Source organism: Arachis stenosperma, chromosome 7 (assembly GCF_014773155.1).
Source record: "Arachis stenosperma cultivar V10309 chromosome 7, arast.V10309.gnm1.PFL2, whole genome shotgun sequence".
Taxonomy (NCBI): domain Eukaryota; kingdom Viridiplantae; phylum Streptophyta; class Magnoliopsida; order Fabales; family Fabaceae; genus Arachis; species Arachis stenosperma.
Genome location: NC_080383.1, coordinates 8,454,332 through 8,477,812, shown reverse-complemented (window position 1 = coordinate 8,477,812; position 23,481 = coordinate 8,454,332). Strand labels below are relative to the sequence as shown.

General features: G+C 27.6%; 2 protein-coding genes across 4 annotated transcripts; one reads left to right on the top strand and one right to left on the bottom strand.

Annotated features, from left to right (window-relative positions):
• On the top strand, positions 1–6,420 carry LOC130941469 (probable tyrosine-protein phosphatase DSP4). Of its 3 annotated transcripts, none has more exons than XM_057869988.1 (6): positions 1–464; positions 567–660; positions 3,649–3,706; positions 3,826–3,869; positions 4,759–4,940; positions 6,103–6,420. In XM_057869988.1, the coding sequence occupies exons 1-6, from the start codon at positions 184–186 to the stop codon at positions 6,110–6,112; spliced, it is 669 nt and encodes a 222-aa protein (XP_057725971.1). In that variant the 5' UTR covers positions 1–183; the 3' UTR covers positions 6,113–6,420. The 3 variants fall into 3 exon arrangements, with proteins under 3 accessions (XP_057725971.1, XP_057725972.1, XP_057725974.1); XM_057869989.1 differs by having other exon boundaries at positions 4–464; positions 4,759–4,874; XM_057869991.1 differs by lacking the exon at positions 6,103–6,420 and adding an exon at positions 4,985–5,404 and having other exon boundaries at positions 4–464; positions 4,759–4,874.
• Positions 6,421–14,772: 8,352 nt separating this feature from the next.
• On the bottom strand, positions 14,773–16,868 carry LOC130940323 (1-aminocyclopropane-1-carboxylate oxidase). Its single transcript, XM_057868436.1, has 4 exons — positions 16,613–16,868; positions 16,283–16,509; positions 15,550–15,886; positions 14,773–15,296 (listed from the first exon to the last, which is right to left on the bottom strand). The coding sequence occupies exons 1-4, from the start codon at positions 16,715–16,717 to the stop codon at positions 15,006–15,008; spliced, it is 960 nt and encodes a 319-aa protein (XP_057724419.1). The 5' UTR covers positions 16,718–16,868; the 3' UTR covers positions 14,773–15,005.
• Positions 16,869–23,481: the final 6,613 nt, after the last annotated feature.

Here is a 23,481-nt window from a genome sequence, read left to right as displayed (position 1 = left end):
TATATATATATATATATATATATACAAGAAATTTAAAAGAAGCAGCCCATAAGGAATATCCTCTTTGATCCCTTCACTTTATTTTTATATTACTCACTTATTTGTTTCCTTTCCTTTATTTTGATTATCCCACAACAAAACAAACACCACCATCTTGTGTTTTTCTGAGTTTCCAACTTTGATATGCAAGTAGCAGAACTCCAACAAAACCTGGTTCAACACCAACACAAAGAGAACAAGATCATGTGCAAGAAGATCCAGCTAAGTGTCTCTGACACTGAACTCCATAATCACCATCATAATTCATGTGGTTGTGATGTTGATGGGTGCCACAAGGTTGAGGGTGAGGATCTATTCGTTCCACCCCTCAATTTTGCAATGGTTGATAATGGCATTTTCAGGTCTGGTTTCCCTGAACCTGCTAACTTCTCCTTCCTTCAGACCCTTGCTCTCCGCTCTATCATGTATGTATATAATACCCTTTGCCCACTTTCTTCATTTTCATCCACCCAATTCTTGGATTCTTCTAAGTTCTTAATCTTTCTTTGATTAATTGGTCTTTTTAGATATCTATGTCCTGAGCCATATCCAGAGGCTAACATGGAGTTCCTCAAGTCAAATGGGATCAAGCTTTATCAATTTGGAATTGAGGGTCATAAGGTATCTATCTATCTATCTATCTATCTGTGAACTTTATTAATTTGTGTGTGTTTTTCTTTGTATTATTATTAATTAGGAGATGATTTGGTTTTGTTATTTTTTCATTTTGGGTGGTTTCTCTGTTGGGTCTAATATTATTTTGTGTTGAATGTGTTTGGTTTCTATGTCTTGCTCATAGATTTGCACAACCATCAACCATCAACGATAACAATGATATTGTTAGAGATATAGTGATTTATATATCTTCTCTTATTAGTTTAAATTTAAAAAAAAATGATATAGTAACATAATATTAAATTTTTTATAATTAAAGATTTAGAATTTAATTCTTGCATTGTTAAACTAAAAAAAATTTATCATAAGATAAAAAAAATTTATAGAAAAATTTAAACAAATTTAAAAGAGATTATTATTTAAAAAAATGTGTTAATAATATAATCATTCATGTATCTTCTTTTATCAGCCTAAATTAAAAAAAAAAGTATTTTATTGTATATATCTAATCCAATTGAAATGAATTGTGTCTCATCTATTTGTTATGTTTTGGAAGGTTTTATTCAAGTTGGTGTGGATAATTAATTAGTGGCCTATTGAATGAAATGGGACCATTAATTATTACATCAGTAACTTGTGGAGTAGTCTGCTTTTCTTCAAGAAATGTTTCAATTAAATGATTTTTTTTTTTACATAGCAGTGCAAAATTAAAAGGAGAGGAAAAGGGGGGATATTGTAACTTGTAAAGTTGGTTATTGTCATTATTTTTCTTCTTTTTCCAGTGATAGAGTCATTTAACCTAAACAAATACATGATTTAGGAAAAAATATTTGATATTACTAATTTATATAGTTGACTCCGCTTAATAAGATAAGACTTAATTGTTCTGTTTTAAAATCTTTTGATAAAATATTCTAACTTTAGATAGTGATTAAACAAATTTTACAGAGTCTTCTGATATTACTTTAAAATGTCGCAACTTTTAATAGTGCATAACAAAATCTTAAGAGAACTATACTATTACATCTTTTTGGGTATCATTATTATGTTGTCATATCAATAATATTTTTTGGTCATGCTATTGCTACTGATTATTACATCCATTCTTTTTCAATTGTGAAGCATATAATTTCTTCTGTTTTAAAATAAAAAGAGTTCTCTTCAATATTGGCCCTTATGTGCAGAGAGAAAGTATACCAACTTTAGAATATGAAAATATCATGCTTGATGGGAATCCTAGCTGGCATATCAAGTCTTTTCCTTATTTTTCTTTTCTTATCTAAAATGATCACAATCATTATTTGATCTTGTGAATATATAATTAATGGATTGGTGGATAAGCATATATTATACTTATTGTCTGTTTAATGGGATGTCAAAAAATCTATTCAGTCCATGAAGCACTAATTTTCCCTCTGATCATAATGCAAGTACAGATAGAGAAAGGGGAAAGGAATTAATAACAGCACTGAATGTACACCACAATCATTTATCAACCCACCAAAAGACAATAAGAACAGACAACATTTAAGTATAAGGACATGGTTAAAAAAAAAAATACAGAGAATATGTCACAATTCATTTTGGACATATAATTTATGTGTTACTTGAGGGAGATTCAAGCTAAATTACTTAACTCAAATGTTTAAATTGATAAGAGATGACACATAAATAATTATATATATTTAATATATTTTTTATGTAAATTTTTTTGGGATTTATGTGAATTTTATATAGATTTTTTTTCTTTTTCTGTCTTAAAATCTTTTTTTTCCTAGAGATCAACAAAAATAAAATTCTAATAATTTTGATTATAGAAATTTTGATATTATATCATAAAATCGTTTGTTTTAAGAACTTAAACAGATGAGAAGAGACAATTCCTCAAGTTTCAATTCTATAAACTTTGTTTTGGATACAAAATTATGGACTCAAATCTTCCTTCCATGTCAAGGAAACAGAATACTACTTTTTAGTCGTGTCTTTATCTAATAAGTTGAATTTAATTTTTGATGGACTTAATTTGTAGCAAACTCCTTATTTTAGTTGAAGACCTCATTGTCTAATTTTGGCATATCTTGAATATCTGCATATCCCTAAGTGGAAAACGAGGTAGTGAGATAGATGAATGAGAATTGATTTGATTAATAGTTTCTTTCTACTTCTGTTTTGTTATTGAAAATTAAAGTAGTATAGATAATGTGCGTTATGAAATAATAATTAAAATCAACGTATGATCAATTGTAGCGATAAATACTCATTTTTCTTAATGGTAATGTTAAAGAAAGAAAAAAAAATGTTAGAATTTGATTTATTTAATATTTATTAATTATTATTTTTTTGATTAATTATTTTTTATTATTAAATATTTTCGTTTTCCTAATTAGTAGTATCAAGTTTTTGTTCTGTGAAGTAATCTGTAAAATAAAAACCGTGATTTAATAAAAAGAAAAGTGAGAGAATCAATATTTTTAGTGAAAGAAATAGAGTTGGTGGGTACTAATTCAAATACAAAGCAAAACATACAAGATAAAAATATTGGTCATTTAATTTTTTGTTAATAAAAAATAAAATTGATTAATAATTGCTTCCCTTGGATGCCAATTAAAGAAGTGTAGTTTTTACTCAGGATTATCACCAATTTGTTATATATCGGTAAATATTTTCTTTAAATGGTATTAGCAATATACTGTTGTCCCATTTGATAATATTAGGTGACAAAAATAATAATCAAAATTTATTTTATTTAATATCTATTAATTACTGTTAGAATTAATAAATTTTAAATGAGGTAAGTCTTAATTATTTTTAGTAAAATGATTTTGTCAATAGTATTCCATTTCTACCAATAAATTTAGATGACAAAATTTAATTAACAAACACTTTTACTTTTATTTTATGTAAACATAGCTACTATATAGGGGGCAAGATTTTTTATCATGTGAAATAATATGATTAAATTAAATACTAAAAAGATTGTGTATCTCATGACAGGAGCCTTTTGTAAACATCCCAGAAGACACAATCCGTGAAGCATTAAAAGTTGTCCTTGGTATGCTTTCCATATATAAATAGATACATCTTCCCTTCTCTTTTATTATTTTTGCTAATTGCTACTGCATTTATTTCAACAACTCATTTTCTTATTAATATGCTCACCATTATTTGCAGATGTCAGGAACCATCCACTTATAATTCATTGTAAGCGGGGGAAGGTGAGTTTTTATTTTTATTTTTTTTGTCTTTACCAATTTTCTAAGTGCATTTTCCAGTTTGTGTGTTTAAGTTTTCTAAGTAACTATTAGTTTGATTAAATTGCGGCACTTCTTTGAAATATTATATCTAGTTAAAAGTAGATGTATTTTAAAAAACAAAATTAAATTTTTTTCAACAAATAATAGGACAATCATTACAAGGACAAAAAAAAAACACACATTTAGTGATAATTTATTTTACTTTAATATTTAATAAAATAGTTGCTAGCATAATATCATAAATTAAATATCAACAATCTTATATTTTGTTATTAAAAAATTTTAATGACAATTATTATAATCGTTGATAAAGATCTTTTAAAAGTCACAACAATTCTATAACTTGTTATTATAACATATAAATTGTCATAAAAAAGTAATTAAATTAATTAAAAGAAATACTAATCATAATGAAATTGTTACTAAATTCTACAACTAAAATTAGTTTTTCTTAAAAGTGAATATTTATCTTTTTTTTTTTTATTTTTTCTCTTAATTTGTATCCTTTCATTATAATTTGTTGACTAATTGTTAGTTCAGTAATAGAAAGACAATACTTTAAAATTATCTTATTTAACTTAACACCTATAATTTTACATATATATAACATCCAAAATTATATATTTATTATATCTAGTATTATGCATTTATTTCAGAAGTAATTAATAAACGTAAAATAAGACAACTTTAGGTTGATTTAGTTAATTTTTATTGTCTCTCAAATATTTCTGTTGTTAGTTAAAAAAAAGTTAGTTTGCAGCATACTAATCTAGTGATGTTCTTAAAGTGTATAATAATTATTAATTAATCATTGTTATCATCTTTAATTTTTGGGGGTGTATTTATGCAGCACCGAACAGGGTGTTTAGTAGGATGCTATAGGAAGTTGCAGAAATGGTGTTTGTCTTCTGTGTTTGATGAATACCAACGCTTTGCAGCTGCAAAAGCAAGAGTTTCAGATCAGAGGTTCGTTGAGTTGTTTGATATTTCAACCATCAAGCCTCTCCCTATAACATTTTCATCTTTCAAGAGGTAACATAGAAAAGTGTTATGCTAATTAAATCTGGAATAAATAGGAAAAGGTGATGAACTCCTTCAATTCATCAATGCATTATTGCGGCGGCAGACTCCATTATCATTCCCATCATTTTCAAGAATAAGATTTATTATTAAGGAAAAAAAAAAAAAATATATTAGAATATGTAGTGGTTATTAATAGATCAGCATTGTTATTGCTTGTATCTTTATATAATTATTATTGTTATATATAGTTCTTGTAGTACATACTCTACTTCATTGGTTAGGCACTTTCTGTATGTGCCTATCATCCTTTATTATTATTTTTTTCTATGCTGCTACCCCATTCATCTGAAATGAGTGTAGATACTTCTTGATTTTTTTCTCGAGGCTCGGAGAATTATTCAAGAAAGCTAGAAAAATTAAAAAAAAAAAGTTTGCTCCATATATACATTGTTATGTGTTGTTTCTTTCCTTCAGTTCATGCATAAAAATATTATTTATAATATATTAGTGTTAGTATAGTCTTATTTAATTTATATATAGTTATTTTCATATAAAATTGATAATTAAAAATGATTAAATAATTATTATTTAATAATTTTTAACTATTAATTTTATGTATAGAGAGTATCACTGATTAATTTGCAGGACTAGCTTAATGCACATTTCACAATTTTTTTTTGGTTTGTATGGACGAGAAAATCCAAGAATGAATGAAGAGGAATGAGAGTTGTGTAATAATAATTCTCAAATACGTAACATAATAATAAATATGAAAAATGATTGGGAATTAAATAGTGGTAATAGAACCTATTATATATGCTTGAAACAAAAAAGATTACACAATGGACTTTATTTATATATAATATATTAACGACCGTGTTTCATGATGATCTGCAAAATTTGTAATGGCACTAAGTAATTTACCTATAATTTGAGCAAAAAATAATTGCTAGCATTAATCTCCGCAAATAAAAATTAATCTTACGGGAAGTATATATAAGTTAAGGGTGAAACATTCCTACACAGTTAGTATAGCACGCAAGGTTTTATATAACTAGATTACAATGTTTATTGCTAAAAATAATTAAACAAAAAAATTACCTTTAGTTAAAATTCTTTGATAACGTTAGTGAAAAGAATTGACATTATGTTTTACATTATTTCTTTCTAGGTTGGATTGAAACTATAATTAAGGACTGCTGGTTGAAGGATTGCAAGAAATTAAACTCCATTTCGAGGAATTTTTCTTTTCCTTCTAAACTTAATGTGATGCACCTCTTCACAGCCGATGGACTTTTTATCTGGGCCTTAAGCTGTTGCTTCGGAAGGAGATAAGTGCAGTGTTGATATTTAAAAAATAGCATTAAGATTCAACAAATAATTTTATGTGTAAATGTTCAATTTAATTCGCACAATTTGATCACTTTGTAATTCAATTGAAGCTTTACTAGTACCATGACTATATATTATTTTAAGATCAGTTTCTATACGACTTGTTCTTAAGTCTTAACCATATAATGTCTCAAATATTTCCCACTTTATTGGCAATACAAAGTAAACTTTTGATCGGATTAGTTGGCTAATGATATCCGTCTTGGTTTTTTGTTATAACTAAATTAAAATCATGACGGAAATCATTAGCAATACAAAGTAAATTTTTTAGAGGGAACAATAAATACACTAATTGTCTAGCAAAAATGAGTTTAGAGTTGGAAGATAATTTTGTTATGAAGGAGTATAGAAAGTCAATGGAGTATCTGTATAATGTGTATAATGGGAGTTAGGGATGTTCGATTCAGTAAGATATTAGATATTTATTATCTCTGGTATCCGGATGTTTATTCTGTATAGAATGAGTGTATTGTGTTTGAGAAATTAGTAGTATTTTACTTTGTATATTCATTTTTTAACTCATATTGAGCCAAATAAATAACTCATTGTACACATTGTACAAATATTCTATTAGCTCTCTAGTGGGATTCGTTTGTTATAGGACTCTCCTTCAGAGAAAATCACTAGAATATTCTACGAGGTTGAAAGAGAGTCTTCTTTACCCCAAATCACTTGTATCTATTTTTTTTTCTTTTGGGGCTTTAGCCTCCGTTCAATGCCAAAAACAAAAACTTAACCATGGAATTATTTTTTGTTCGGGGGACTTGTCCATAACGTTCGTTCCTTTGGAATTGAATTTTCTGAATTCTGATCTTTGACTAGATAAGACATAAGATCTTTTATCTTTCTTTTTTGTTGGTTAAATGAATAACTACCAAGAGAACTAGGTGGCCAAACTTTTCAGCACACTTTGCTATTTGGACTCTATTTGGGCTACAAGATCATTATGAGATTTCAGTTACGTAAGAGCTTTTAGCTACTGGGGCCCATGATGAATGTAAGCTTCTTATTAGCCCAGAAGAAACAACAAGACCAAACCAAAAGGAAAAAAAAAAGTGAGGCATATTTAATTAGGAGAATGACTATTTGATTGAATGATAATGACATCTTATATTTTTTTGGTGACTCTAATGACATCTTATATTAAATATAAAAACAATTATGCAATTAGACCATAAAAAATCAATTACCAATTAATTATTGCATATAAAATTTCATATTTAGCATTTTATAGACTTTTTTCATTATACTACTTTGAATAAGTTAGATTATTGGACTATTACGAATTTAATTATTTTACTACGATGGATTGATTATTTGGGTAGCTAATTATTTACAAAATGGCTCATGATATAACATGCTATAACATTCCTTAAAGATGATGGTATGTATGATGGTCAAAAGTGTCCACATTCTATAACATTCTTAAAATTTGTGATGTGTGTTGGCCCAAAAAACAAACTTTTAATAAATTTTAGAAATAAAAAATATATTTTATCTTAATAATAATTTTGTTAAAAGCTTCTTAAAATTTAATTCTTCCACCTAGTGTCCCTTCATCTCCTCCCTTTCCAAACCTTGTGAGCAACGGAATAAAGAAGTGAAATTCTTCTACATGTGTTTGGCTATGCTCGTTTGTAAAGTAAATGGGAATTGATTATTGATTATGATGCATGAACAGACACAAAGATACGATACGATATAGGATATGTCTAGGATATGTGGGCACATGAATTTAAAATTTTTATAAAATAAAGAGACATGATATATATATATATATATATATATAATATAAAATATTTTTTAAATAAATTATAATTATATTTTAGTATTTTATTGATATTAAAATATAAATTATTTTTTAATTTTTTTAATTATATAAAATATTTAAAATATTTTTATTTTAGTAATTAATAATATATATTATTTCTAAACTCATGTCAAAAATATATATTAAAAATAAAATTAGATATATATACTGACACATAATAATATTTAAGTGTGTCTAAATGTGTTCAAAAATTTTTTTTTTAATTTTTTATTAAGATATGATTATCAATGAATGTCGTATTTAAAATGTACCTTATATACAGGCATACTTCGTAAACTATAGAGAATGAACTACTATACATACATAGCATACAAAAGACACGTGCCATTATTTTTGCCCTTGAAATGGAAATTACACTTAGGTTGGGCATTGATTTTATTGGAACTAAAATCTAGGTTTTGCTTTTGGTAACATGAAATTGGTCATCGGCAGTAAGTAGTAACCAATTCATGCAGAAAATTTTCAATCCATGTAGCATTGCTCTACTAATTAATAAATAATAATTAATAATAGTAGGCGAAATAAAAGATGAACCCTAAACTTAAGAACACCGCACGCTTATATTATGTGCGACATCAACTAATCTATCTTACTTTTCGTAAAGTAAAGTTGACTTAATTATTATGCAAATCCGAAAAAAAAAAATTACTTTATTTGGTATCACTCAATCTAATATTTTTCAATAAAGTATGTTGACTTAATTTTGTTAATTCATATATAGTTTTGTAACAGGACACACACATCACACAGGTCCACTTCAATCTCAAAGAGAAGCCATTCTTGATCAGTCAATGACTTATATGACAGTGTATGTGGTTATAACTTACAAGAAAATTCAAATATATTTAATTTATATATGAAAGTCCAATATAATTGACTCCGCTAACTAGCTAGTAACAAACTAACAAAACTAGTGGTCCAAATTGACTCCTAAAATGTAAGGACACGAAACATATAATAACGACAAAATATATATATAGAAAAAGGTTCACTATTTTGTCTCCAAGATATTATCTATGATCAAAATAATGTTAGGTAATTGCATTATTGCGGTAGGTTCTAAAACACAAACAAAAGGGGAGAATTCAAATAAAGTGGTAAAGATTTTTCTTTTTCTTTTTCTTCGTATTTCTCTAACCCAAAATAATTAAAAAGTGATAATCATAATGTTTCATAGTAAGGAGTTCTTTGCTGTATAATTTTCTTGTCTCGCTCATCGTGGCATTAATTTTCGATCATTATCCACTAACAAAGGGAAGCTACTACTATGCAACCTATATACATTTATTAATTAACTCCCTAATGACTAACCTGTATATTTAACATGAATGTTTTGATGTGAAGGACAAAGAAATTCTTCATTTTTCGTAGATCGTGATACTCGGCTTGTCCCCATAACAACTTATGAACAGCGTTTATTCCTTCTAACAAAAAGTTTAGGTAGTAAAATCATATCGTATTTTTTTTTAAATTTAAATTGATAAAAAAAATACATGTATAATTATATATTTAATACGATCTTTTATGTAAGAGTTTTTTTCTTTTTAAGATTTACATGAGTTTTTATTTCATTTTTTCTTTCTGTTTTTAAAAGAGGCACTTAATAAGTAAATAATACATTTTCTCTATATACTTAAGTTGGAATCTGAAATATTAATCTTGTAAATACTTCTTTGAATTATTTTGTCGACTAAATCGTCATTATCTAATAAAAAAAAATCCTAGTAAAATAATAAAGTAATGCTTTAATTATCTTTAAATTTATAACTTTTATTATTTGTGAACTCCATTATTTTAATCTAAGGGTAATTAATAATGTATTTTTTTTTTTAAAGTGAGAATATAATTTTAGAGGAGTAGTGAGATTCATCTACTAAACCTTCATATTAATTAGCAGTTAAAACTAAACTTATATTACTCGTCTTACTAATTTTACCAATAACTTTGTTAGGTAATCAATTAGAGTACTAATCAATTTTAAAAAACTATAGTATAGGCTAGAACAAAAGATTCAATGATACAAAAAAAAGACCTCACAACTATTTTCATGGATCATTTGGATGTTTAATTTCTTTTGTGCTTTATTGGATATTTCTTTTGTGTTTTAGTAGATATTTTTTTTAATTCATTCGGATGTTTTTTTTCTAAGGCCTTATAAATGGCTCAATTCGTAAATCCAGCAATTAGCTGCGATTGATGTTGCTCATCGCAGCCATTAAGATTAGATGCGGAGAAAAAAATTGACACAGTGGCACGGAAAAGGTGCTGCTCGAAGAGCTGCTCACGTCAGAGCGAACATGATTGGATGCGGAAGAGAATGGTGCGGTAGAGAGAGCGGTTGAGGGAGGATACGGCGACAGGCGACAATCAATTCATGTTGAGGGCATTCGAGATGAATACTAAAAGGATAATGTGTTATTGTTGGCAGAAAAGCTAATATTACTAATTTAAAATTTTAAAGAATAAATTTAATTATCTTCTTCTACCTCACCCTTTTTCTTTTAAATTGCGGAAAAGTTGCATTCCCACAACAATAGTGATGAGTAGTGCTTCCTTACACTTATATAAACTATTCATTTCTAGTTATGTGAGGTTGAGCTTCATTCTCTCGAATATAATGTCATTTCTATGTCTATCTTTGTTGAGGCAATTTATGACAAATGTTATGATTATATAAGCAAATATAGTATATGATCTTAGCTATCTCCACCTTACTTATCTCCCTCAAGGCCTCAATATAATAATAATAATAATAATAATAATAATAATAATAATAATAATAATAATTCAATTAAAAAGTTAATTTTTTAATCCATATCAATCAATAATGTTTCTTAATTTATTTTTTATTATAAATTTAAAATTTAAAATTCTAAACTTAATCTTAATTCTAAATCCTACATTTTAACTTAAATCTCAAATTCTCTAAAAATAAAAAATTTTAAAAATATTTTATAAAATAAAATATTAACTAATATTAACCAATTAAAAAATAATTCAATATGCTCATTCTAATAATAATAATAATACTCGCTTTCGGCTTTAAAAATATCCCATAAAAAGTGTGGGATCTCAACTTTTGAAGTTGAATGCTCGCTTACAAGGATGATAAGCCCCTGTGTCTGAAAGAGATAACATAGTGGATATATATGTATATAATTATGATTATGATATGTGATCATGAATTTCGTGGAATCAGATGTATATATTAGTTTTTTTTTTCCCATGTCGGCTTGATTTTCTTTTTATTATTTGCTGTGTATTTTATGCCTTATTATTGTGCAGTTGTCGTGATTATTATTGTTGTTGTTGAACTTAATATAAAAATACTTGGTATGGCCTTTTTTAAGATTATGCAGGTAATATTCTATTATATTTATTAATTAATTTTTTTATAAATTTTCCAAATAGCTTAATATTATTTTAACTTATTAAAAGTATCAAAATATATAAAGTTTATAATAATTTTTTTATGGGCCAAGTTGATAAGTCATATATTAAAGAATTTGTTATCAACGCACTATCTTATTATTAAGTAGATTTTTGGTGGGTCAAAATAGTTCATGCATGTTGAATTAACTTATTTTATCTGTCAAGTTGAGAGATATCGTATATAATAAAAAAAAATTTACCTATTCATTTTTTTAAAGAATTGGAAACAAAATATTATTTCAATCAAATTAGAATATTAAATAATCAACTTATGTCCAAGAAAAAAGAAAAGCTAAAACTACTTAAGAACTGTGAACTCTTAATTTTAGTAACACTTAATGAAAGAAGTGACAGTAACTGATCTAAAAAATTTAAGTATTAACTAAACTAAAGTTACTGAAAAATTTTGATAATAAAAAAAAACTCCTACTACTTGTTTTTTTTTTAATTAAAAAAAAAGCTCGGTCCTTTCCATAAGCCAATCATAAACCAAAACAAAGCTAACAGATCATAGAATAACTAAGAAGGGCACTACATTACTATTCACTAATATTATATACACTTATCACTCACGTTCACCGTTCTACTATCTCTTATATATGTTCATTGCTTCTCTTTACTTTGATTCTATATAGTATATATTAGTATTTTTACTCGTAATACTATTATGGGAATATAAGTCTTTTAAAATTATGTAGATTTTAATATTATAGATTATAACACAAAAAATTTATAACATTAAACGACTTTTATAAAATGATTTTAAGGGATAAAAGTCCCCGTCGGCTAAGAAGACCAGAATCTTAAATAAATTTAAATAATAAATTTTTTAGTTATTATTTTCAAATGAAAGAGTTTAAGTTTTTTACTTAATCTTAACATTCGTTATCTAAAATTTAAAAGAATTTAACGTGTATATTTTTATATTTGATTAGGTATTAAGTTTGTTGCACAAATAGAAATAATTAATTTTTATACTTGCTATTTAAAAATAATATATTTTTATATATATAAAAATATAATTAGATATTAACATAAAAAATTTATATTGATATTTATAAAATTAACTCATTCTTTTAAAAACAATTGAATCTTGATTCTTACTTTTAATCACAACATTAGTATTTTTTTAAATTATATATAATAAATATTTAAAAGAAAAGAAGTAAAAATATATATTAAAAAGATAAGCAGTAAAAATTTAAATTTAAATAAAACATATGTATATAATAATATTTTTTATTTAAATTATATTATGTTATTAATTTTATTTTTTGTAGAACATAAAGGTAGAGAAAAATAGAGAATGAGAGAAAAGAGAGAGAAAGATAAAGAAGAAGAATGAGAAAGGGAGTTTGTTAATTTTAAAAGTTGAGAAAAATTTTTATTTTAATTATAATGAAAATATGTAGTGACAAATTTTGATTTGTCAAATTACTAATATAAAATATGAATTATAAATTATATATAGAATAAGAAGGATAGAGAAAAATAGAAAAAAAGAGTGGTAGATAAGAAAATATAAGAAGGATGTTTACTAATTTTAGAGAAAAATATTTTCTCTAAATTTTAATAAGAGAGTGTAATATGACACATTTTAGTTATTAAATTAGTTAGTAAATATATAAATATAATATATAATATAGCTAGATTTCAATTTTAGTATTTTAATTTAATTTAAATACAATTAGAGAATGTTATATTGTATATTTTGACTGTTAAAATCGTAATTTAGTCATTGATAATGATAATGATATATAAGAGAGATAGAGTGAGTGAAGGAATGAGAGAGAGAGAGAAAGGATGAGAGAAGTGGGGAGAGTTCTTTAATTTTGGAGAAAAAGATTTGATTTTAATTGTAATGAGGGAGTGACATGTAGCACATTTTGGCCTTAAAATTAGTAATATATAATAGATATATAAATATGATATATAATATAGCTATATTTCAATTTTAGTATTTCAGTTTTAATTTTAATTTAATTTAAATACAATAAGAGAATGTTATGTTGTATATTTTGATTGTCAAATTCGTAATTAGTTATTGATAATGATATATAAGAGAGATAGATTGAGCGAAGAAATGAGAGATAGAGAAAGGAAGAGAGAAGAGAGGAGAATTCTTTGATTTTAAAGGAAAAGATTTGATTTCAATTACAATAAAAAAGTGGTATGTGACAAATTTGACCTTAAAATTGGAGATATATAATAGATATCCTTATCAATTAGTTTATCCGGTCTAATTTATCCCAAGCATCACAAGTTATTGTAGCAAGAGTTGATTTGCATGCGCTCTCAATAAAGATACTTTTTTTTTTTTGTGGTAATCTCACTTGATGCACGCATGCTAACTATATTGTTAACATGTCAAAATTATGCAAAACATGTTAGTTAATAAAACAAAAATTTAATAATCTTCAAAAGATATAGTCAAATTGTTTACACCTAAGATGAACAATTTTCCAGCCTAATAAAAACATATACCATTTTGAAAATTCATCAACGCATTAACAACCTTGTGTCCATTATTATTTAACGTCATAATCATTAGTGGTCCAAAACCCAACTTGGCCAACAAGTTTATTGCCTTTATATAAAGCCAGTTAAAGAGAAGAATAGTAATAGCTAGCAGATAGAGCCAAAGAAATTAAACAACGATAATAAATGAGGAGCGAGAAAATCGCTCATTTTTGTGTGCAATCCATCAAATTAATTAATAAATATTTCTGCCAAAAACAAGTAACTATAGATGTGTTTTACTGCTTTTACTGTTTTTTTATTCTTTTAAAAAAAATTTAAAAATAAAAAATACAAATACAAATTAAATGTCCTATGATATTTTTTTAAGTTTTATTATTTTATTGATTTTTATAGTTTCATTAAATTTATAATTAGATTCCTATATTTTTTTTATTGAGTTTCTATACAATTTTTAATTTTGTAATTAGATTATTTCTGTATCAAAAATGTTAAAATTAATAAATATTTCTCCTAAAAAATATATAATTAAATATCTAATTAAATTTTTAATTATAGATACTTTTAATTTATAAAAAAATATTTTATTAACTTTAATATTTTTTTATATTAATAAAGATCTAATTACAAAATTAAAAACAATATAAAAATTTAACTAAAATAAATATAAAAATTTAATTATAAATTTAATAAAATTATAGAGACTAATTTAATAATCAAACCTAATTTTTTATTGTGAAATAACCCATATATATTTTTGTTGCACAGTACATGGTAACACCTCAACCACTATATATATATAGCAAACATACAGTACATTATTATATTCCTTAATGAGCTATTCATATTTGTTCACTTCGGATCCACTCATGAAGCAAATCAAACATCTTTCTACTTATAGTAACAACACTAATAAAATAAAGATAAATATTATTTAATAATTAAGCAGTGGCAATTGGACCCAGATTGACATTATTAGATGCTTTGAAAGCTTCAAATCTTGGCTCCTTAGCATGGAACTTGAGTCTAGCATAGAGTTTCATGTAGTCTTCAAACACAAACTTAGGGTACATGTGTTTCTTGTCCTCTTCCTCTCTCTCCAACAATTCTGGGGCAGGGTAGATGACAGCATCACTGCCAGGGTTGTAGAATGAGGCTATGGACATTCTGGTCCCATCTGTTTGTGCAATCACACGGTGCTCCACACTCTTGTACTTTCCATTTGTGATTACCTGTTTTTTTTTACCCAATAATGCATACATTATTATTCTTTGATATAATTCATATGAATCACACAAAATGGATAAATATTTTGTGGATTTATTATGTTTTCTATATTAATTTGACATAATTTTTTTTATTTTAAATAAAAAATAATGTTAAAAATATAACTATTCATATCTATTTTTCAATCTGTTTAATTTAAAAAAAAATGATTTAGTGACACTATCAGAACTGCTATAACCAAAAGATCTAGAAAGTTACCTCAAGTTGGTCACCAAGATTGACGACAATGGAATGGCGCATCGGCGGCACATCAATCCAGTTTCCGTCCTTGAGAAGCTGGAGGCCGCTGACCTTGTCATCTTGGAAGAGGAGGATGATGCCGCCGGCGTCGGTGTGGGCCCTAAGACCCTTAACAAGGTCAGGTTTAGGACATGGAGGGTAGTTAGCAACCTTGGTACCAAAAGTGGGTAGTCCACTTGATCCATAGAAGGTCTTCTTGAGGTACCCTTTCTCTAGTCCAAGATTCTCACACAACAAGTCCAACAATTCCTCTGCTAGTTTCTCCAACTTCAAAGCAAATTCCTTCATCACCTTCCTGCACCATTATTAGCCCCAAGTAATTTAGCTTCAATTTCATTGGGTGCAACATGTCATGCAATGTATATAATTAGGTGAAAACTTAAATGCAGTCGACTTCACGTGAAGTTGATAGCTGAGAGCCATTAGATGAAAATTTAGTCAAATCAGTTAAATCATCTAACAGCTTTTAGTTATCAACTTCATGTAAAATCGACGGCAGAGTTTCCACCACATAATAATCTCATTTTAAAAACAATTATGAAAGAAAATTACATTAATCTCCTTCACTTGTACATGTAGTATTACTATTTATTTAATTTGAACCTTAAAGGAGATTAAAGGTGGCTTTACAAATGAAGAAATTGATGAGAGAGAAAAAGGAAAAAGAAAAGTTTGTGTTGAGTAGAGGAACCTGTATTCATCAGAGAGATCAGGAATATCAAAAATGTTTGATTGAGGGAGGTGTTTCAAGTGAAAAGTGCTCTCCCAATCCATGTCTTTGACCTCAGATTGAACAGCTTCAAGGCCTTTGCTTGCAACAGCTTCCTTAAACCTCTGTTCCATACATTTTCTGTAGTGTTCCTTGGTCAACCTCTCCACAGTGTCCATCATATCATGGGGTATTCCATGATTCACCAACTACAAACATATCATAATCATATTTACCAACAAAATCACATGAAGTATTTGTAACATTTATAATGATCTAGAAATGAATGTGGTTAATTATAATATGTAATACCTCAAAGAATCCCCAATTCTCACAAGCATCCTTGATTTTCTCCATGGTGGCTTTTCTCTCCTCACCATTCAGCTTCTCAAAATTGATCACTGGGAAGTCTTCCATCTCACAAAACTCAGAACTCAAAACTTAATAACTCTCTTTTTGTATATGCCTCTTCTTCTAGTCTCTGTAGTGTGTTTAGTTGCTCTGTGAATATTAAAGTTTGGGGATAGGGTGGTATATATAGTGCTTAAATATTAGAATTAACCATATAAAATAAAAAATAATCTTTTTTTTTTAAATTTTGAATATTTTAATTACCAACCTTATGCCACTTTTTTTCCCTGTTTGATCTCAGCTTTTAGTCCACATCATAGCTAACTTCTCTCTTGGTTCCTTTTTTCTCGGAAATATACAAAGTGTAGGTAAGATTAACTCCAATTATCTATATTTTAAAATATGCTTTTAAATATTTTTTAATATTTATAGGAGTATTTACATATTATTTACTCAAATGTTTTTTTTATATATTAGTTCATAATACAAATTAAGCATGTGAAGATACAAGATATTGTTAAAAATTATAACTTTGTCTCAAACCAAATCAATTTATTAAAAAAAATTTTGTGTAATTATTTTTATATAAAATTAATATATGGTTAAAAAATTAAAATTTATTATAGGATAATTTAATTAAATTAAATTATTTAATAATTTTTAAATATTAATTTCATATGAGATAATTGGTTGTGATACTTTAATCGATTCTTATTATTAAAGTTCTGATATTGATTAAAATTTAAAAAAAAATATAATAAGACATGAAAATGTTGTCTACTTTCACTCTTAATTGGTTGCGTTGATGAATTGCCTTAACTATTCTAGTGACGATTGAACCCACTTTGGTGGCTGATTTTTCCCCCTTGAAAATTTGACCAGGACTTCCACATGCAGCCAGCACCGTCTGCTTTATATTGTCCTATTTATTATTATTATTATTATTATTATTATTATTATTATTATTATTATTATTATTATTATTATTTTCTTCTACAACGTGGTTTTCGGGCCACATGAAAGTGATTTCTTTTGAGAAGTTGCATAGCAACTTCAATTCATTTCTAAAAATTTTGTGGCATCGTTGATCGATGGTCTTTAGTTAAGACATCATGCATCAATTGAGTTTGGACACAAAAAAAATTGTGTTTTAATTTGTCTATATTATTGCTCGTGTGAATTATTAATATTCTTAGCTAATAAGGAATAATGATTACTTGAGCCACATGCATACATATTGTGTTTTAATTTGATTTATATTTCGATTTAGACTATATATATTATTTAGACATTTCTCAGTGGGGGAAGCAATATCGCAATAATTATGGAGCAAGAATCTAAATGAAATACTACATGAAGCATCAACACCATGATCTCCAATATTTTGAGTCGAGATTTAACTAAGGATGATATTCTCATGACATCTCTACATAAAGATAATATTATGAATCATTAGATAAATTAATATATTTGACTAAATATATTTTATTAATTATTTAAGAGTTTATAATATTATCTTTATATAAAGATGTTATTATTTGAATATTCTGTTCTCTTAACTAAATAATTGATCATGTAACTTTGTTTTATATGTTTTTATTTATCGATGAGATGTCATCTCATTCACTAATTTTGCATAAATTAATAATTTATTATAATAAATTAATTTTAATTAGTTAAATGATCAGTTTATTTGTTTATTTAAATAAGTATCGAGAGAGTTTAAATTTTTGTTCTGTACAAATAATAATTTTTTAGTTAATAATAAATTTTTAAATAAAATTTTGATTTGTAATACATTAATCTTTAGTTTAATGAGTTAAAAAATATCATTAAAAAAATCATAATGAATATAGCCAAAAATTAACCTTATTGGCCAAAACTAATAACATTAAACTATGTTTGGCACTTTTAAAAGAAAACTAGCTTAGAGAAAATAAAGCCAACATTTATTTACTAACAAATGTATATTTATTTAATTTATAAAACAAAATAATACATAAGTTTATTTATATTAGTGAAGTGATGCGAATTTTTAAAATTACAGACTATCGATAAGTGCACCAAATCATATCAAGTAATATCACGAGAGTAGATTATCATTCTCACAAAAATTAACAAATTAAACAAGAAATAGTCAATTGATTATTATTCTAGTCAGACAATAAAAAATAAGGATTTCAATAGTAAATAATATGAAAACATAAAATTTAACAAGAACAAACTAAAATTTGTTAAGAAAATAATATGATAAAGGTAGTTAAGGTATCAGATATATTTAAATTTTAGAATTAACAATTATTGTCATTTATCATAATCATGAAAAGATTTAATTCATGACAAACCCTAGGTAATTGAATTCTAAGTCCTTGACAATTCAATTTCTTCTAACCTGGTTAACCATCCATCAATTCCTTGATCAATTAATTGTGTTAAAAGATTAAGTTCGAACTCTAGTTTAAAGACCACACAATTCTTAAGAACTCAGAAATAATCCAATTATATGTCACGTATCACATTAAGTCCAGGTAATTGAAGAATTATGAGAAAAGAGTTTCAAGTTTTAATTCTAATAATTTAACTTTTTCAAGATTCAAAGGGATTTAATTTAGATTAGGGTTATTTTTCAAAATACTCTAATTCTTAAGATGAAGAACGAAACTCAATTCTTAAATAAAAATCAATGCATTAATAAAAATAGAAGAACAATAATATTAATACATCAAAATAAATAGAGCTCCTAACCTTAATAACAGAAGTTTAGTTGCCCATGATGCAAAAAAATCCAAATCCTAATCTAATATAAAACCTAAAACTAATGAAGTGAAGAAAAACGGAAAAGAGAGTCCCCTCCATAGAGTTGCGCGTTGCTTCCTTTATATAAACATGAAATTGGACTTGGGCTGCCAGTGTTTAGCGTCATTTGGGTGGCGTTTGGTGCCAGTTTTGATACAATCCGTGACTTTTTGCTGCTTGTCTGGCGTTTAGCGTCGAGACTCCTACATGGAGTGGTGCTAAGACGCAAACTAGCATTTAACACCACTTTCATGGTGTTTAGCGTCGTAATTCCAGAGAGTAATCATAGACTATTATATATTGTTGCAAAATTTTAAAAGTTGTCTTTTTAATGCTGCTAGAACACGTTATTTAGACCTCTATATTTTAAGTTATGCTTATTGAAATGTGAAGAGATCATAGTTGACAGATCCACAAATTCTCTCTACATCTATCTTCAATTCTTCTTCCTTCTTGTACTTTTGTTTTTCTTTTCTTAATATTTTTTTACAAAAATCATAGAAACCAAAAAAATCAAAATATTAATAAAATAATCTTAAAAATTATATAATTTTTTATAAAAATTATCCAAAAAAAATATTTAAAATGCTCATGCATTATGTATTATGAAAAAAGAAAAACCTAGTAAATTAACCTATACAAAACTTTTACAATACATAATATATCATAATAACATAAATAAAACTATATTACTTCCAACGACAGATATAAAATTATATTCCTGCACCGTTCTCAAATTCATTTCTCACATACATATATATATATCATATATTCGCAAAAAGAATATATAGTTAATAAAAAATATCATGGTATCATACAAGATATGTATAGCATATGAAAGTTAATTAATTAAAACAACTACTCTTGACAATGTGTTCTTATCAAAGTTCTAGCAGCCAGCGAAAGATTAGTGATTATAATTAAAGATAAAGTCGCCTTATTAACTTCGCTTTTTGTTAATAAGGATGAAATTAATTAATAGCGACATGACTGTATAAAAAACAACTCAGGGAGTGCACACTTGGCCACTTGCACAGGGACCATAAATTTTCTTAGAACTAATTAAAAGGGGGGTGTGGATTGGATAATAATCTTAGTGGTTTTGGAACGAAATATATATTTCGCATAATTAATCTATTTTGAAATGAAATTTAAGAGTTAATATATACAGTAGAAATTTACATAGCATTATTTTTATGTGAAGTATTAAAATTGAAATTGAATATATTTAACTTAACATAAAAAATTAACTTATTTACAGAATAAGAAACGGATTTTACTAGTAAGATAATGAACTATTTGTACAATGAATATAATAGGCTATTGAGTTACAAAATGAACATCTCCCATACTATCTAGAATAACTATTCGAGTAGGAATGGCAAAACTTCCCGAGATGCGGGGATCCCTGTGGAGACTGCCCCGAATGGAGATCCGACTGTGGAGAATTTTTTTCGTGGGGATAGGGACGGAGGCAAAATTCCCCCAAGGCAGGCGCGGGGACCCGAGCGAGGATCCCCACCCATCCCCGCTAATCCTCAAAATTCATAAATTTACTGAATTGTCCTTAATAGTTGATGAGTTTGAAAAACTCTAATTTAATTTTGATGATGAACAAACATTATTGAAATAATTAATTACAAAATTATTAATTTAATTTTCATTAAACATATGTTAATTAATAATTTTGTGATGCAGGTTTTAATTGGGTCGAAAATAAAATTCTGGTGCAAGTCCAATTATATAAAAAATATCTAGCCTTTGGTTTGATACAAAAAAAATATATGATGAATATGGCTGAATTGATTATTATGTTACTTGGGCCAAATTAATCCATTATGGTTACAAGTACAAGTTAAACATGCTTTCTTATTTGCTCAATGCATGATCCAAAAAAATTAATTAGGAAAGCAAATGTTATTATTGGGCCAGATTAAATGTTGTTGCAACTAAGCCCAATTTTATATTTGATGAAAGTTCCTCATGCATGATCTGAAACCAATGAAGAAAGAAAGCAAAATTGCTTCCAACGGATCCAAGAATTCAACCATGTGATGGATTTCAAAACTCATTCAATTGTCATTTATTGCATGGAACTATGAGAGAGAATATGAGTGACTTTGATTTGATGGGTATCATTGAGCTACACGTTGCTCAGTAAAAGGGATGTGGACATTTATTTTTGCTTTATCAAAATACATTAGTTAATGTTCAATTTCTCTTTCTTCTCTCTCAACTCTCTTTCTCTATTTCGGTCATTAACCAGAAAACAATAGATGCCATGGAAGCAAAAATGAGCTACTGAAATGAAGGAAGAGCAAGCTACAAGACCATCTCAATGATGGCAAGAAAATATAAAAAATGTAGTGGCTGAGATTCTTATCACTTGTAGTAAGATTTTGTGATGAGATCTTGACTTCTTCATACCAAAAATGGTTGAAGGAGATTCGGCCAACAAGGAAGAGATTCTTGAAGGTATTGCTTGTCTTTGATTCTGCTCAACCACCACAGGAAGTAGCTAGAGTGGCGAAGTGATGGAAGAGGCAGAGATTGGAGCAGATGAAGCCATCATCATTATGAAGCATTAAGGGCCAAAAATCTATCTTGGAGAGCAAGCCAAGGATGGAGCGCTCGGATTGATGAAGAGTGATGACCAAGGAAGAACTAGAGGTATTTGCATGTTGGGTTTTGCATGAGTTACCTCTTCTCTCTCTGTGGCCGAACCAGTTCTGTTTTGAAGGAAAAGAAGTTAAGCTTGGTTTTGGTTTCAACTGTGAAGGCTTCTCCTCTCTATAAAAGGGGTGAATAGTCACGGTTTGATTCAAGGAGAAAGTTTGAGAGTGCAAGGCACAGAAGTCTCATAGCTACCTAAGCTTACAGATTTTCTTCTCCTTCAATGTATTCTGTTTAGTATTTTTCTGTTTAATTTTGTCATGTCTTGAGTCTCATGGAAAAAGGCAAACAGTGAGGTTTGTATGAAAAAGTCATAGAGCGGAAAAAGGTAGAGAGTGCAAAATTAAAAGAAAAAGTCATAGATGTCTTAGAGTTCCTTTGTTCATCTATGTTGTGTTTCATGATTCTGTGGGAATCCCCTTGTAAGTTGGGTTAGCACTTTACAGTTTGTAATCAGATTGATTATAGTGAAATTCCATCATAGTTGTGATGGAGACTGGATGTAGGCTGCATTGCACTTAGCAGCTGAACCAGGATATATCTGGGTGTAATCTTCTTTTTCTATTACTCCATTTCTGTTTCTACTGCACAGGAGCTAAAACCAAAAATATATCGTGCCAAGTGACGAGACAAAAATAAAAAGTCTCGTGGCTAGGGACGAGACAAAAACAGAAAAGTCTCCTCCAAGACCAGAAAGTGTAATCAAGCAAAAAGGGGGCTAAGATTCAACCCCCCCTTCTCTTAGCCACTGAAACCATCAATAGTTTATTTCTCATATATGTTTTTTAGTCATTTCACACACACACACACACACACATATATATATAGAAACCCAAAACTCCTAATCCTCATTTGCATAACTCTTCTTCAATTCAGAAATTTCTAACGCTGTCCATACTCCATCCAACCTCTCGCCGCTCTCCTTTCTCACCGTATCGTCACACCTCACTGTGCCATGATCCTCACCGCGTCGTGCTCTCTATTTGCGGTGTTCCTTTCCGTAACTTTGTCGTCGTGTCCATTCTCCTCTCTGTTGTCGCATCTCCCACCTTGTCCACTTCTCTATCCTCTGGTTTGCCGTTGCGTTCTCCCACTGCGTCATTTCGAAAGAAGCTATAAGTCACCATCTTGTCGTTTAGATTTTTTGTATAAAATCTTGTTATTTTTTTATAGAATGGATACTTACACCTCTATTCATATGGAAATTAATAATTAGTTTGAACTATCAGATAGATGGGGAATGGGTCTGCGCGGGGAATGGAACCCTGTGGGAAATGGGATGGGGAGCAATATTCCCCCACAATGGGAAATGGGGGCGGGGACGGGGAGTAAATCTGGGAGCGGGGATGGGGAACAGGGAG